Consider the following 17,354-nt stretch of genomic DNA (forward strand, 5'->3'; position numbering starts at 1 on the left):
AATAACCAGGAAACAGGAAGCACAACAGTTGAATTCATTACACTGGAAACTGAACTTAAGTCTCTGGTCCAATCCATGAACTCATCTCATCTTATCTTCTAATTAATGTGACAGATACTGTAACAGGAAGTTTTTAGTTGGCTTTTAGTGCTTCAATCGTTTTGCATCTTTTAAACAGTTTAATATCTTTACTGGCCAGTTGCTTTTAGTTGGTTACATACAACGCATAATACAGTACAATGATGGATTCAGTTCATCATCTGATGTTGAGCCTCTTAAGTGGTGTATTCTGAACCCGGTTTGCAGAGAGAGACAGATGTTCGCACCTCTGTGCCAACACTGGATTCGATCTGTTATTCACATGTGTTAGATGAGTGTGATGAATTTTTTTTTTTTTCATATCTATTATATTCATGAGTTGATTGTCATAAAAGCACTACACAGCGCTAAGTGGAAGCACCACATAAGTATAAAGAAACCTCTCAACACCTTTTTTGAGATACTAAGGATATTCAAATGTTTGCACAGCTGACAACTGTTATTCCAACAGAATAAATTCTTACTTAGCTGACAAGTTGAACAGAAGCAGCTGGGCATGTAAAACCCTCATTGTTGCTTTGGTACTCTGTTACTAATGTTTCCAAGGAAGTACTTATTTTTAGGCCAAGTGGAGACCAAGACTGTCCTTCAACTTGAGGAACTTCAAGCTCCCTCCTGCCCCAGGGTATCCACCCTAACGAAGCGACCTTGAATAGGACACTGGATTCCCACCAACGCTGGGAATACGGTCAGCAGTCGTTCCTCGGTGTGAAAACAGGTTGAAAGGTCAAGAAAAGAAATACACCTAAAGTACGGATCAATGCATGGCCACGCCCCCTCTATATCCTCTGGGATTAAAGGAATATTAAATATTTTTGGTTTGTCTTGAGTTGCATTTTGTCCAATCTATCCTATTGATTATGAGTTAGGGCAATATTACTAAGACAACAAGGTCAGATGACAACATACGTCAACAGAAAAGTTTGATCCCAACTTTACCAGCAGGAACCGCGGTATTTCTTCCAGCCAATACGGACTAAATTAATCTACTTCCTTATGACTTGTCTTCTGTGTAGAACTGATAACAGGGATTCTATGGCATGTTCTCATACCTCGAGCAAATTACCTGGAATTCTTTGTTAGTCAGAAAGATTTTTTTTTTTTTACAACTTAAGGACCAATTACCAGAACAGCATGACACTGATACAGACAGACATGGCAACAAACTAGCAAACCAAACCCATGAGCAGGCTACTGTGCTGAAGGCCTGTGGTACTTTCACCACATATTATGTCCCTACTCTGTGACATTCATTAACCCTGTCCTCGCTCGTTTCTCATCTTGCTGTGAGGAAAAACACTGCTCCTCACTCCTCAGGGGAACAACACTGTTTTGCATGCAGAGTGCACTTGGCATTACCTGAGGGTGAGCTTCTTGTTGGATGGCTACAGGCCACAGCATCTGATAGGTCACAGAATGGAGTCTAACACGGGCAGAGGACTCGTCCTTCTCAGCTTATCAAAAATGCCACAAGTACTTAAACATGTTCGATGGCAAATGTCTCCACCCCCCCTTGCCGCATAATGTCATAGCATTGCCATATGCACTGACAGGTCGAGACTAAGGCTATTAACATCCATAAACATTGTTTATGGGCCAGTTCTGGAAATGTCAACGTGCAACTGCAAGCCACATGAATATCAAAAGTTTCAGTTAAAAAGATTTTCATGACCTTAGGAGTAGGATTACATCACACAGAAGGTTAGAAACCCCCAGCATTGGCCCATTCACTCCTTGTCAATCCCATTAACTGCCAGTGCCGCCGTCCCAGCTGTGCAACCGGGGACGTGTCTCTAACGAGCTCCATTAGCAGTATTACCTGCATCCGGCAGGGGCCAGGGTCAGGGGGTCAACCGTGGACCAAATGCTGAGATTAAATTACTCCTGAGGGAGATAGTGGTGGGTGCTCGTCTACAGTAGTCACCAGACCCCTCCCCAAGCAAGTCACAAACCTAGGATTTCAGAATAGTATGGAATTTACCATGCGATTTTACGGTTCGTACCCTTTCTCTGATCTTATTCCCAACCCCACTGAGCCCTTTAAGAAAGAGCTTTCAGTGTAACAACCATAACCAACAACCAAGCAATTGGATCATTGTGTAGTGAACTAAAAAACACATGGGAACTAGTTATTTATCTTATAAGCAAGGTCACATAAGTATGGGGACAATATGTAGAGGAAAATACACTAACTAACACTAAATCAGATGCATGGTTCCTTTTCTTCTGTGTCTGTCACCCTCATTCAAGCTGAAGTTGGTAGATGTCAGGAAACATGCTGAGGTCTATCAGGTTTGCTTCAAGCAGCTGTCAGCAGACGTTATACAGTAGAAATAATTGAAAAGCTATCAGGTTGAAAACCGAGATATCTAAAATGCTGGTGGAGGCCAAACCAGAGATAAAAGACAAGTGAATGCAAGATTTAATGTATCAGGTAGTGAAAAAAACAAAGGTTTGGGAAACAACCCGTTAGCTAGCCATAACCAACATGGTGGGATAACAATTAGCTATGTCTTAAATTACACAATTCAAGAATGCACTACTTTGCATTTTCCAGACAGTTTAATATCGATGATAATCAGAGAGAACACATATCTGTTCTTGTTATGTCTAGCCTACACAGACTAGCTCCTGCAAAGCTAGCACAATGTCACCTCATTGTAGGCAACTCCTATTGCTTTCATGTTTTGCAGTCATCTCAGAAAGCTCAAAGTCCACTGCTGACCACATACCACACCCTCAGAGTAACACACAGAGGGAAAGCAAAAAAAAAAAAAAAAGCACCTTCTCTGACAAGCTAGCAGTTACCCACTTTTTCTGGAGCACTCCACAGTGAAACCTCAATTATTTTTACCAGCAGTTTGGCTTATAACAATATTCCCCACAGCAGGTGGGCAAGGAGGCGTTTAATCTCAAATTCTCTTTCAAGAGGCAGACTTTCAGTTTTAGCGCTGTACAAGATAATCCACTTCGCTCGTGGTGTTTCTGTCCCCGAAAATAACACAAAAACAAAAAAAGAAACAAGCTTTAACTATCTCTCCTCTGTTTTGGCATGAAATAGACAAGTCAAAAAGAAAATGAAAGAGGATGGAACCCCCATTTGATACACTTGTGATTATCCTTGTTTATATTGCCACTGCCAACATATTGATGGCAGAATTTAACAGCCTAATTCAAATCAGCTCTGGTTACTTGCCAGCAGCAGCCAATATTTCTGGTGGGAGCAGGACAAAGAGGAAGAATCTCAATTACTGTGAGTGGGAGCAGCAGGCTCTGTGTGAGATGTGGAGCCCCGCAGAGCACAGAGAAGCTCCAGGAGATCTCTGGGTTCAGCCAACACTGATTCAATCTGAGCACAGGTACTGTAACATCTCTCTCACACACACACACTTACAGACATGCACACAACAACATAACAAGCAAGCGTACACACACGCACACGTAGAGAGACAAAAGCACAGAGCACACACAAACATATCCGTCTGAGTCATCCCAAAGGTATTCACAACTACCTCACTAACAGGGAAAAAAAAAACATTGCAAAAGAGAGCAGAGCTCAGTCTTTGTCTTTCAGACGCCGCCTGAGGCACTGCTTCTAGATATGTACACTTTGAGCTCTGAAACATCTCCGAACACCAGTGCTCATTAAGCATCCGTTTACAACCTTGAGGTAAGGAGAAAAGCCTCACTACCCTTTAAAATACAATACTGGGATTTATTTGACCACCCAAATCACGGTAATCATAGCTTCTCTGTGCGAGCCTCTTCTGTTCACAACAAAGCGGAGAAATTTTACAGTTTAAAAGTTTTTTGTACCAACGCTGGCTCACTTTTTCAGAAACAGAATTACACATCTTTTTTTTTTTGTATCTCTATGTTCACTTAGTAGTCTCATAAAAACGTTTCAGGTCAGCCAATATCCATTTTTCCAATGTTTTGATGTTCTTCACAGTAAAAACTGCAACTTGTAGGCTACTATTCAGTAAAATCAATCAAAACAGTTGCCACTAAATTATGTTATAGACTAGTCAGGTCAACAGTTGGGGTTAAGTGCCAATGAAAAAATGCTAGTCCTAACCTGGAGTGTAAGTTACTGTAAGGAGAAAAGCCCAGGGAAAGAAACAGAGAGGAGGTGGACTTGTTTCCCACAGGAGAAACAGTGTGGAGGTGGGTCAGCCTACCGGAGCAGCAGTTGGCAGCTCCAACCGACACAGCGCAGGTCTCGGCTCCCGGGAGCGGCAAGCTCGGGTCCTCAGTCCAGGTTTCAGGTTGACGGTGGATGGATCTTCATAGTAAAAACAAGTTGGTTCTCAGAAGTGAACGGTGTGGAGCTGTGGTCCTGCCTGGTGGCGTCTCCAGGGTAACACTCAATCAGGCTGCAGCTGCGCCCCCCACACAGGTGAGTCTCGTTACCTCGTTAACTCCAGTGGATGCACACGCCTCTCACAGTGACGTCAGCCAATCAACACAGCTTAACCACACTACTAAATTATTATTATCAATGAAAACCAGTCCGAAGTGTTTAGGAAAAGGACAAAGAAAAAAGGAGAAGCTTTAACCACTATACTCCGAATAATCAACTGTGCCACCAATTAAAGTTTGTTTTTCAAAGTCAGCCTTGACAAACTTGATTATTAATCTATAGTTTATTATACATATGTATTTGGGAAGGCAGGAAAGACACTTTTGCACTACAGAATGTCAGATTAAATAAACTTTCTAGATTGTTTAGTTATTCCTCTCAGAACCTAAATCAAGTTCAGTTGACAGCATATCCAATTCATGCTTTAAATCTGCAAAGGTTGACAAACATTGTTACAGCAGCAGAAGCTGTCATGAGGGATATTATTTGATAAATATGATAAGCCAATATAACAAATTTGAGTTAATCCAATGTAGGAAAAGTGACCATAAAAAAACCACACTGTGACAATATACATGTAACAGCCACAACACTTAAACTCAAATGCTGTCAGCTGGTCATATCCAACCCAGCAGTGTACAGTGGGTCTGAAGGTCTGGTGTAAATGTAGTGGCTGATTTTATAACAGTGTTCAGTGGTAGTTGAGGAGTTTTATCAATTCAGCCTTCGTTCCTCAGTGAATGTTCCTGTGGTGTATTCAGTAAAAGGTATCCCATAATATCTCCCATCATGCTATAACAAGGGTAGCATATAAGCTATGGTTAGACCTATGGGCAATTCATGGATCATTCTGTGTCCTTCATTTCTGAGTGAATGACTGTTTTCCCATACAGTCCAGACAAACATCAGAGGCCTGACAGACATCGCCATCGTTCTTTTGTCCAGCACTCTCTCACATTTGAGAAGCAGGAGTGAGCAGATACTTTATGAATGACTAAAATGGAAGTGATATCGTTTTCATTTCATGGATTAATCAATCAAGTGACTCCTTGTTTCAGCATTAAACCCATGCAGACATAAAAATAAGCAGAATTCCACACAGAAAGACCATTTTTGGCCTGGTTCAGTTTGAACCGAGGATCTCCTAGCACAGGTAAGCCAAATCAAATAAGCCTTTTACAGCCTCATAGAACATGCCAAAACGTCTACTATGAAACCAATAAAACCTCAAAAACTTCCCTTTGTGCTGTACAGAATGCAACGATAACACACTGGAGCATAAACTGGGATCAGTGCCAACGTTTAAAGCATTATTGTGATTAGGGGTCTGCTAACAGCAGCAACTGAACAGAATCAGCAGGTCAATGGGGGAAAAAAAGGAGAAGCCCATGACTTTTCTGTGAGTGTGAGGCCTAGTCCACACGAGCCCGGGTATTTTTGAAACCGTGAACATATGTTCCCGGTTGTATGTCCTGTCCACATGCAACCGTGCTTTTGGAAACCTGAAACCGTGGTTTTTTGAAACCGGAGTCCAGGGTGGGGTTTTCGGCCGGGGTTGGTTTCACCGGGTGCGTGTGGACACTGCAACCGTGATTGTTTTACTCGTTTACGTCATAGCTGCACACGTGCTGATGTAAACACTGCCAGCTGCAGAGGTTGTTTGCAGCGGTTTGCAGGTGAGCTCGCAAAAATGGAGGTGACAAAGTGGATTTTTATCACTTTTTATTTTATTTTATTTTATTTTTTACATCATCTAAATGCTAGGCTATTTGTATAGTTTTTCAATGAGAAAAATATAACGAAACGGTCGTCAGGGCGATCCTCTTGTCAGCTCCAAACTCACCCTCAATCACAGACCACAGCTGGTTTTCCACACAGCATCATTTACAGTAACGAGTGACGCTACAGATCAGCGGGGGCTGCCGGTGTGTTTTTAAAATTACAGAACTACTACAGTAGCGCCGCAGTTTCTTATTCCCCACCTTGTTTGATTGAGAGTTTTTCGGGATGATTTTCATGAATGAACAGGCAATAGCCTATGTCCCGGGTACGACGGGAGGGGGGGGTCGCATCATGCAGTGATAAAAAGAGCCTATGCGGAGATGAGGAACGAGCCAAAAGCCGAAAATGTATCCGTGACGTCCGCGGTCGATATAAAGTGGATATGTTTCATTCATCCATGTTTTGACAGACAACACAACAGCCAGAGTTGCGCCGCACCGACAGACAGTCATGTGGCTCAGCAGCCAGGTGACGCACACAGCACAACAACACAGCACACAACAACACACAGCACAAGAGTCAAGACACAGCGCAGCAACATGTGCAGGCTGCTGCAGCAGTGCACGTCAAAGGGACACCGCCGAAAATAAAACAAATAGGCTACACATTTTTATTAAATTAATTAATATTTAATTGTTGGACTTGGAGTCTGTGAAATAAAGCTATAATAACACGTAGTTTTGAAATGATTTTTGCGCATGTTTTCATCCATAAAATGACCAAAAATGAACACTATAAGCGGATTTCTTGATAACGAATTATTTAAACAGCATTTGTATAGAAATGATTCCGTCCCAAGCCTTTTGATCCAAGCGGTTTCCACTGTATTTTGATTGGTTAAAACAGCCTTCCACACGTGCATTGCGTCACTTGGTAGCGGATTTCACGGTTGCGTGTGTACGGAGTGTTTTTATTACACCACTGGTGTGGACGCGAAGCAAAACTCCGGTTTCAAAAATACCCGGGCTCGTGTGGACTAGGCCTTAGACTTGCACTAAAAGACGGGTCTGACTCAGGTCACACAGCATTACGGCTCATGTTAACACACACTTCCTGTGTCAAACAAATCTGAGTGTACTGAACGGGTGACAGTAAAGGCGTACGGAGAGACAAAACTCAACTTTCGGAAACTATCAATCACCGCGGAGCTGTTGATGGGAAAAGAAAATTCGTCCAGAGCAAATAATGTAATCGCTCTGCTTCACCTCCTCTTCATCTGGCTGAGCCACTGACTCTGGTGTGTTCCGAGTGTAAAAGCACACGCGCTCTGACCTTTTCCTTATCATAAATCACATACCACTGTTCTGCTGCCAGGATTTTGTTTAACCCAATTTGTCACTGAGGACACCCCCTTCCACCCTCACTGCAGATCCACACAGTGGGACTGGGAAGCATGGGATTAGTGGGCGGATCAAAGCATGCCATCCAGACCCCTCTCTCTCTCTCTCTGTCACTCTCTCTCGCCTTGTAATCATGGAAGTCAGTAGCTTCTGGAGCTGATAAGACGAGGCCAACGCCGCATACGAGGCAAATAGAGAAGGACTGGACACTAAGGCTGCAGTTAACGTTCATATTCGCTGATTAATTTGTCAGTTTTACTCTATTAAAGCATTTAGTCTCAGAAATGTCAGAAAAGAGGATCAAAGGTTCACAGAGCCTGATGTAATGTTAAGAAATAGCTTTGCCTGACAGGCTGTCCAAAAATGTGCAATTAAAACGGAGAGAAGCAGCAAATTCTCACTTTATCAGCAGCCAGAACCAAAATATTTGGCTTTTTCTTTTTTTTTTTTGCTCAATAAATTACCTCACAGATTAAATCATTATCAGAACTGCTGTTTAATAACAATCTTTTTATGTGCAAAACCAATTAATTATCTCAGGAACACAAAGGAAAAGCAGGTAGGGTTTACTGGAGGTGGTATTCAACAATAGACACTTAAAGCCAGATATTCACACGTCATAAAAACAGAAGCATGTTTTGGAAATTGTGTCGAGAAATTGTTGCCGTCTGCGGCCAATTGCTGTGGTGTGATAGCCGTTTTGGCCTCCACAGGGCACGACAATGAGAACGACTGAGACAATTATGGACGCGGGCAAATGTGATCCATTCACCACACACCATACAGTAATGGAGGCTCGGCGGTACCTCGGAGCCAACTTCCAGACGTTTAAAAGTCAATAGAAAGGTTGGCCACAGTGCACTTTTACCCTGCTGCTGTGGTCACGTAAACTTCCTGTGGCACCCAACACTTCCTCGTATTGGCTTTGGAAATGTGGAGTGAGATGAAGTGGAGAGGGAGCTTTCCAGAAACACAGGCGCGTGGAATCTACAATACAAACCTCTAATTGTACCACAACGTAGACTCGTGTTTCCTCTGGGTCTTATTATAAACACACTTGTTACTCCCTATTGTCAACTCGATACGCCTCTTTGTGGCGCAGGTAAAACCATACAAAACCACTGGCACCTTCATGACAGCGCTGCTAATTCAAAAGCAAAAAGGATTTAAAAGTATCGGGTAACCCTTCCAGCGCTTCCATTCATTTGTCTGTCTCTGTATTGAACCGCCACACCCACACATGACTTCAAAGAGTCAACGACAGAGAAGGAAACTTCTGCAAATAGTTCAACTTAGCACTGATATTAATGGAATTTAATGAAAATACATCTGATACAGGACAAATGCTCTACATCAGACTCAAAATAATGACAAACATAGAAAAAATAAACACAAATATACCATTAGAAACTTCAATAACCAATATAACAGAATAATCAACAACATCAAAACAAACCAAAAAAAACTAATAAAAAAACCAAGGCTACAATTTCATAACCTCGCTTTATAATTATATATTTTTTTAAATCCTTATTTGACCAGAAATGATCATGTCTATTTTTAAAAGAGTTCACTGCCGGAACCTGCACTACATCCTCTTCCTTGAGCTAATGTTTCCTTTCGCCTTCTTTGTACTTGGAACGAGACCATTAAAAAAAAACCGTCTGATCCTTTAATCTAGAGTAGTAAATGAGATGATGTGTTGAAAATTAACCATGAGGTATTTATACTGAAGATATTGAATATTCATGGTAACAGGTTGATTTCAACCTTAAGTGCTGCAGGAAACCAGATCTACAGGCATGATGAGGTCTGAGGCCTTGAGGCCACCACCTGTGGGCTGGGCTGTCACCCTCTTGTGTTCATCCTTCAGTGCAAAACTGAATGGAGGTGTTTAAGCTCCTACGGGTGTACTTAACCAGATCATCACAGATGTACTGGGCCGGGGCCAAGAAGTGGGCTTGTTGCAACAGGAAAGTTTCAGTGTACAGTCTGTGGTCCAACTGGAAAACATCCAATAAAAATGGTGTAGAAAAAAAATGTCACTCCATTCACTCCACACAATCAAATCAAACGCCTGGAACATCTCTCTCTCTCTCTCTCTCTGCCCTCTGGCTGCCCAGGCAAATCCCCCCAAAGGTGTGAAGAACAAGCAGAGCAATGCATACACAAGCATGGTGTGCTGTTGTCACAAGACATAGCCTGGAGCTGTGAATCAAACGCATCACCTGCTGGGTTTGAAGTTAACAACAAGAGAGGGGGGGGGGGGGGGGGGGGCGACTCACCTGTGACATCTGGGGTCTGAAATTGATCTCCTTCAGGTCCACTGATCCCGGCGAGAGGTTGTGCAGCATCTGGCACAGCAGCACCCCGTCTCTCAGGGCCTGTGCCAAGTCGAAGACGGCCGCCGAGGGCCACACGACCCGGTGGTTGGGGGGCAGGACCTTGCAGTCTATCAACCACCGACCGCATTGTCTCCACTCCTCCATAGCGGCTCTCTCTCTCCTCAACGAAAAGGGTATAACCCGAGTCCACGAGCTGGTTTCACGGCGTGTTCACGGTCGCTTCCCTACCAGCGCCGGATGTCTCAATCATTCACTACGAGCTCAGTAATCAGGTAGTTTCACAACTTTATGTTAATCGCAGTACGTCACCGCGCTATATCCCCATCCCAGAGGCATGTCAGCTCTGCTGTCCTCCCAACGTGGAAATGAGGAGAGCTTGAGAAAGACTAAAACAATCACACCGTCTCTTCAAACCGGGCGGCAGCAGAAAACAGAGACGATCCGTGGGAACCTTCTTCATTCTTAAAAAGTTTTGTCAACATATCCAATACGAAGGGCGTGAAGTGAGTCGGGGGGTCACAACAGTGGCAAATAAAACAGCTGGATGCAGCGGTTTGTCTGTCATGTAAGCCCCATCGACTTCACCAGTCTCACATTTCAGTGAACCGCACAGCGCTGCTTACAACACGATGTGTGTGTGTAGTAGTAGTAGTGGGAAGAGGGGGAAACACAACGTTTCAAGTGTGTTTAGTTGTTATAAACCAAAGTCCGGAGTCACCTACCGCGTCAGTGTTCAACGTCTCCTCGCGAGTTAAACGTCAAAAATAAAAACTTCCAGTAATTTCCAGAGCGAAAAAGGGGGAAATGATACACAGCAGAGTCTGTCCACAGCGCCAGGAGCTCCCTCTTCCCACAACACAGTCTAAACATCGCTCTGCCACCGCGGATACATGTCCAGGGGAAAACAAGAACCAAGCGTTTACGTTTACCCGGCTAGTGTTACTTTTGCTTCGCGCTTTTACGCACGCACGCCCGCTGCAGCGCTACGCCTCCACACAGCTTTTCCTTTTCTGTGATTTCTGCCTCCCTTCCGTTCATGCCCTCTCTCTCTCTCTCCTTCTCTCGCTCTCTCTCGCTCTCGCGTCTCACTCCCCTCGCTTCCCTCTCTCGGACGGAGATGTGTAAGCGGTCCCAACTCCCGACCCCGCGCTGCACTGATACTGAAGGGAAAGCGCTCGGGCTTCGGGAGCCGCTGGTCGAACGGGCTCACACGTGCTGATTATCTCGTGCAAAAGTAAGAAAAAAAAAAGAAAAAACTTGTGTAGTGTGTTCACACTTTGCTAAAGTGGCTCCACACTTAAAGAATGTGAGTTCCTGGGAATATTTTCTGAAGTGGTAATTGTGGATGCGCCCTCTGACGGATGAGGTGCGCACTGCAGGGACTACCAACAGAGGGACAGTTCATAACAAAAACACATAAAATCAACCATTATTATTTTATGCGGCGTGATAATCCATAATGTTTCCGTCTCTGTAGCCTATAAAATATTTGACCCTAATGCAAAATGGGACATCAGCACAGCTGGGCAGTTGACATGTGCCCTCAGTGGTTGTTATATTCTTTATATCTTCTCACACTGTGGCTATATTGTCAATATGCAGCCTCCATGATCCTATGTGAAAACCAAAATACCAATCACATTGTGGATATTGTGGATTTACATACCTAGTATTACCTTATTTCATTTTTATAATCTGTCATTATGATTCATCATCCTAGCCTAGCATGTTTTTACCCATTTATGTTTTTTAAACTGAAATGGTATCAAATTCAGCTAAAAGTGAGGCCTCGGGTTGATTTACACTTCATAGTCAAAGTGATATAGTACTGGGATACTGAATATCATCTTGGGCCTACAAACAGTAACAAAAGAAGAAACCTATAGGCTAGACAATGCATTTGCTGTAAACATGCCATCTGCTATGTTATTTTTGGTTTGAAATAAACTGTACAGCAATGTCCAACAACAATTTGAAGTGCAACAACGATTAAGCTTAATCACGCAGAATTTGTCAGAAGTTACGCACTTTAGCTTTGAAACAGTTAATTGCTCTTTGGGGCCCCTAGCGGTCATGGGGCCCTAAGCAGGTGATTAGTTCACTTGTGCCTTGGGCCAGCACTGATTCCTCTCTCACCGGGGTTATCCCAGCTTGACCTAACAGAGCTAATTTTTAAAGGAACAATTTACTAAATGGAGGTGTGTGTGTGTCATGGGACCAATCCCAGCCGACGGAGGGCAAAGGCAGGCAGACAAACAACCTGACACACTCACATTCACATTAACCTGATGTGCATCTCTTTGGACTGTGGAAGGAAGCCAGATTCACCAGAGAGCAACCCACGCAGACACAGAACAGGTTCAGAGTGCTAACTAACCAGCTAACAACAGGGCTTGATTTTCCCTTTTTATAACTTTTCATTGGGCACTTAACCACTGGATTACTGCCCCTTGAACATAGGCTAATTATAAACACCACCACACGCACACACGTTCAGATGTACAAACCACTCCGAATACACTAATGGGCCACACATGGGCAATTAACATAAAATAAAGATTTTCATATTGACCTGATGCGCTTCAATAGGAATATTGACAAGAGCATTCTGTTTATGGCTACCTCTGAGAGATATTTACAGATTTAGACCAAACTGTGTATTAAAACTTTATTTTAACAGGCAGCTGGTTGAGAACTGATTATCTTTTACAGCAACATCCTGTAAGACAGACAGTTACAATAAAATCAAGAGCCAGAGAACTGTCAGAAGATAAATCCTGAGACTCTGTTACTTTGGAGTGGTGCTGCACATTTTTGCATGTTTAGATCACAACCAGTATGAGCTCTTTATTCTTTATATTCTCATGGTGAGGGCCCTGGGAGCTTCAAAGCATCAAACTGTGATTTTGACACCTCTATTTACTGATAGAGTTAATGTTTTGTTCCCAGTGATTCCACAAGATGTTGGAAACTTTCCCCTGAGACTCAGCTCCATGGTGACATAATTGTATCACATCATCTCTGCAGAGTGCAGATCTGTCAGCTGTATACTGGCAATAATCTCCCCTTCTACTATATTCCTAAAGGTGTTCAACTTGATTCAGATCTGGAAACATCAGTTTCAGATGGCATTTGATATGCAGCATGGCTCCTGCTGGAGCCATTAGAGGATGGTAAACCGTGGCCATAAAGTGGAGCACAATCAGTAGGCTAACAATACTCAGACAGGCTGTGGTATTCAAACCATGACTGACTGATTTTAGGTGCATCAATAAAACACTCTCCACCACCAGCCTGACTGTTGACACTCAGCAGGTTGGGTCCATGGATTCTTGCTCTTTATCATGTCCTCTGACCCATCACAAGATCCTTCAGATCAGGTGACAGTTTGTCTTCAATTGTCCATTGTTGGTGACTCTATTTTATGAGCTGCACTACTGTCACATGACTGGTTAATTGGATGATTGCAGGAACAAGCAGGTGTAAGCCTGTAAGCCTGTATTGCCCAGTAAGTGCATATCAGTCATCAATACACCTCAAAAAACAAATGCTGTATTTACTCTGCTATTGAAAGTGAAAGTGACTGACCCACAGCTTGTCCCATCATGCCCGTTGTCTTGGTGCCAAACAATCTGCTCCAAACAGAGCCCACAAACAACACATAGGATAGGTGTTTTTTTTTTTTTTTTTGTAGAGGACATATTGAGACAAGAAAATGTAGCCCAAATAATTAAATAAGTGATGGCTGAATAACATTTAGCACCAAGTTTCTGGTGTTTTACATGCTCACTGTCACAAAACTGAACATGATCGCCAGCTTCTTTCTGCAAGTTAAACGTTTTCTCTGATGATAAATGAGCTTACAGGTGGTGGTGATTGTCTCTTGACAACTAGATGTGGAGTGGGCTGAGGCTAGCTGGTTAGTATGCTAACTTTGGTCAATGAAAAGAAATGATTGAAAAAGCTGTTTAGCCTACACTGTTGTTACTTCCCACTGTTGGGGACAAGGGAAAAAAGTTTGATGCTATAGCCTAATGTTTCTTTTATGCAGGCTTATTAGCAACAGCTAAACGCGGCCCACAAAAGCTTCTTCAATTTCCCTGTAAAGTAAAATAACTGGCTTTAAAGATGCTACATTCAATATTGTTATTTTGGCTAAACAATGGTTCAAATGATTATGTAATGCGAAAGGGCTCTCTCATAGTGAGAAATGTACAGAAAATGATCCCCTGACTCAGTGTCTTAGTTATACAGCCCACTCGTCCACTCCTACATCTCTCTGTGTCTTTTCCAGACACCACAGCTGTTCCAATGGAATGGCCAGTAAAGTTATTGACTTGTTGAGCATTAAGCAGCTGAGTTCCCTTCAGGAGTTAGGGGAGAGCCAAATAGACATGAAATAGTTTGACATATCAATATCAGTGATAATAATGTTAGTCTTCCCCTGTTTTACTTTCCACAAACCAATAGCCCACTGCTAATATGATGAATTTGACGTTCTTCATTTCTTCAATTCGATATTTCCTCTCTTAATCTTTCTCCTCTTTGTTAAATTTCCCCATCTCAGCCCTTGTTAATAAAATAATCACAATTGGCCAATTAATCACTTAATTATCACTAACATCAATATGCCACATGTTCCTAGTTAAATCCTCTTGGTCATGTCTCATTACTTTCTCAGCTCAGTCATCATTGTCTCTTCCCACCTCCAGATTTCCACAGGGACGTAACACATTTGGCAAATTTATCTCTCGGCATAAAATGGAGCGGCAAATCAGTCTGATGTTCTGTGCTTTTTTTGTATCTCAAAGAGGACTTTTTAATTCTCCAAAAGCAGGATCCATACATCCAGGATATGTACAATTGGGCTCATTAAAATCATCAATTCATGTGTGGACTTAGGCTTTTCAAATGGCCACAGTCAGCTCTTTACAGCACACATGAATATTGTGGACTCACTGTCTGTCTACCACCGTCTATCTCCTATCTAAGCTTTTAGCACTTGCTTTAGCATTGGCAGGAAAGAATGGCCTCCCATTTTCTCCCTGTTAAAAGGGTTTTCTTGGGAGTTTTTCCTCAGTCGATATGAGGGTCTAAGCCAGGGCAGAGGATGTTGTCATGATGCTGTGTAAAGCCTTTTGAGACAAACTGTTTGTAAAAAAACGGGCTATTCAAATAAAATAGCCTTTCCTTGCCACAAAAATGTGTTGACACACCACTGAATGTCAAGATGACATGGGGATAGAACATACAAGGTCTGAGAATAATGTGACAGAATAATCAGAGTAATATAATCAAAAATTTGAATGTCTTTTATGCCACCAACTGACAAATCCAGTCAGGAAAACTGGGACCACTGATTGAAAGTATAGTGCAAAGAAAATAAAGATGTTATTTAAGTCCTGCCTTTGACCCCTTATCAATTAGATTCATGTTGAATATTAGCCACTTCATTTCCCAGTATTCATCCATTGTAATCTAAATTAGGCTTTCAGACAGGAGATCAATTCACTGACAGGAAATTCATTTTCACTGACACTACAGACCTCTCTGATGCACCTGTTGACCTTCAGACAACTCTGACTGCAGAGTGGGCTCTTCAGCTACTAACTGCAGCTTTCTTTCATTGGTCTGACTAGAGCTACAGTGACAATGGATGTGGTCACTTACTCAAGAACACCCATGTTAAAGGTTTTAAGAGATGTTGCTGAACCTTCAATGTTCCAAGCTACAAGAGGTGAGAGTCAGAGATACATTTTCAGACTCTAAATAGTTCACCAAAACCTTCCCTAACTCTGACAAACTCTGTATTAAAATGTGCCGGGTGAATGGCTGTTGATAATGTCCTTTGCACAATGCATTCTGTGATGTACAAGTGGCCTTTGAGTTTGGCTGATGGAGCCTTGAGATCACTTAACCTTTAAAGGCCTTTTGAACAGCCCCATCAGCCTAGAATATGGCTTATAAATCTTTAAGCAGGCTGTTTTCCAGAGGGAACCATGTTGCCAAACTCATGCCAGTCCCAGAGTCAGTTGAGAAATATTGGGTTCACGTATGATAACATGCAAGGCTGTATACAATTTGAGAAACTGAGTGGGGGAAAAAAAAGTCTGTGCGCTCTGTAAATCCTGTCTAGACAGATAAGTGAAGGTCAGACAAACTCGGCTAGATGCTGCTGGAATACCCCGATAGGACTTTTACTTTAATTCTTCAATGCACTTTTGTGAAAACAAACAGATAGCATTCAAGGAAAACACACCACATAAACACAGAGAACTGGGGTTACGCCTGTGTGATAAGGCAGTGGTGCCCTAACGGTCAGCTACATGCTTACAACTAGAAGGTTGGTGGTTTGATCCAAGGAAAGGGGGGTACACAGCCCATGAATGAATGTTGGGGGTAAATAATGCTGCCCTGTCACTGAAAAGCTACAGTTTGAGAGCCTCGGTGCAAGGCATGTAATCCCAGTTGATCCAGGGAAACAGCTCAGCATATACCATCCTGGGCAACTCCCACAAGTAAATATATTTACAGTCAGTGCAGGGCTATAAAATAATATCCTCAGCAAATTCTTTTTTTTTTCCTTCTATGTAGGCCTATCATTATTTAAATAGATTAAAAATCACCATACATGCGATTACAAATTGAACATATTAAAAAAAGGATGTTTCTACTTCATTGAGAAGAGTTGTATTATCAGCTAATTTGCAATTAAAATTCTTTATATGTCACATTAGCATAAATCGTTTGCTGAGCAGAAGTGCATGCAGTGCAGTTCATTGTACATACGTTGATTCAAATTGACATTGAGAAGCCACATTCATTGAGTTTCTATTTTTCTCCCTCAATTGGTCCACTAGGTGATGAAAATAAAATGAAAAGCAGGGATCCATTAATCAAAGCAAACCCCGTCTCTTAACGTGCTGTGTGTCTGGAGAGTTGCATGCGTGTGGTCTTTTTGACATTGGATTCCTGTGCACGTGAGTGATGGCTAGAAGTGGCAGAAATGACTGGTTGTCATCGAAATTGCGTCATTGATCAATCAAGCCCCAAGGTTGTTGTGGGCCGCCGGGTGGCATGATCCATACAGCATGACGGGGAATGCAGGTCACAAAGTGCACATGTACATGTATGTCCCACTGCAACACCAGTTCTGCAAGGACAGCAAGCTGGGAGTCTGTAGGAGTGTCTTTAGTTTCATTTTTCACAACTGATCCATGTTGTAACTGTCCTTAACTTTGGTGGTTGTTAGTATGAATGGGAAAATGTTGTTTGTTCGTCCTTTAACCCTCCTGGGTCAAGGAAGAAAGGAAGGAAGGATAAAGGGAAAGAAGGAAGGAAGGAAGGACAAAGGGAAGGATGGGAGGGAGGGAAAAAGGATTGTGGAAAGAAGGAAGAGAAAAGGGAAGGAAAGAAAGTTGGAGG

The 17,354-nt window shown here is 42.5% G+C and overlaps 1 protein-coding gene across 1 annotated transcript in view; it reads right to left on the reverse strand.

Moving 5' to 3' along the window:
* Nucleotides 1-10,187, reverse strand: part of vav2 (vav 2 guanine nucleotide exchange factor) — a 195,639-nt gene extending 185,452 nt beyond the window's left edge. The window contains exon 1 of the mRNA XM_083984091.1: nucleotides 9,870-10,187. Within this exon, the coding sequence (XP_083840217.1) occupies nucleotides 9,870-10,073 (204 nt within the window). The 5' untranslated portion in view covers nucleotides 10,074-10,187. The remainder of the gene's footprint in view (nucleotides 1-9,869) is intronic.
* Nucleotides 10,188-17,354: the final 7,167 nt, after the last annotated feature.

Source organism: Trachurus trachurus (genome assembly GCF_905171665.1).
Source record: "Trachurus trachurus genome assembly, chromosome: 12".
Lineage (NCBI taxonomy): Eukaryota > Metazoa > Chordata > Actinopteri > Carangiformes > Carangidae > Trachurus > Trachurus trachurus.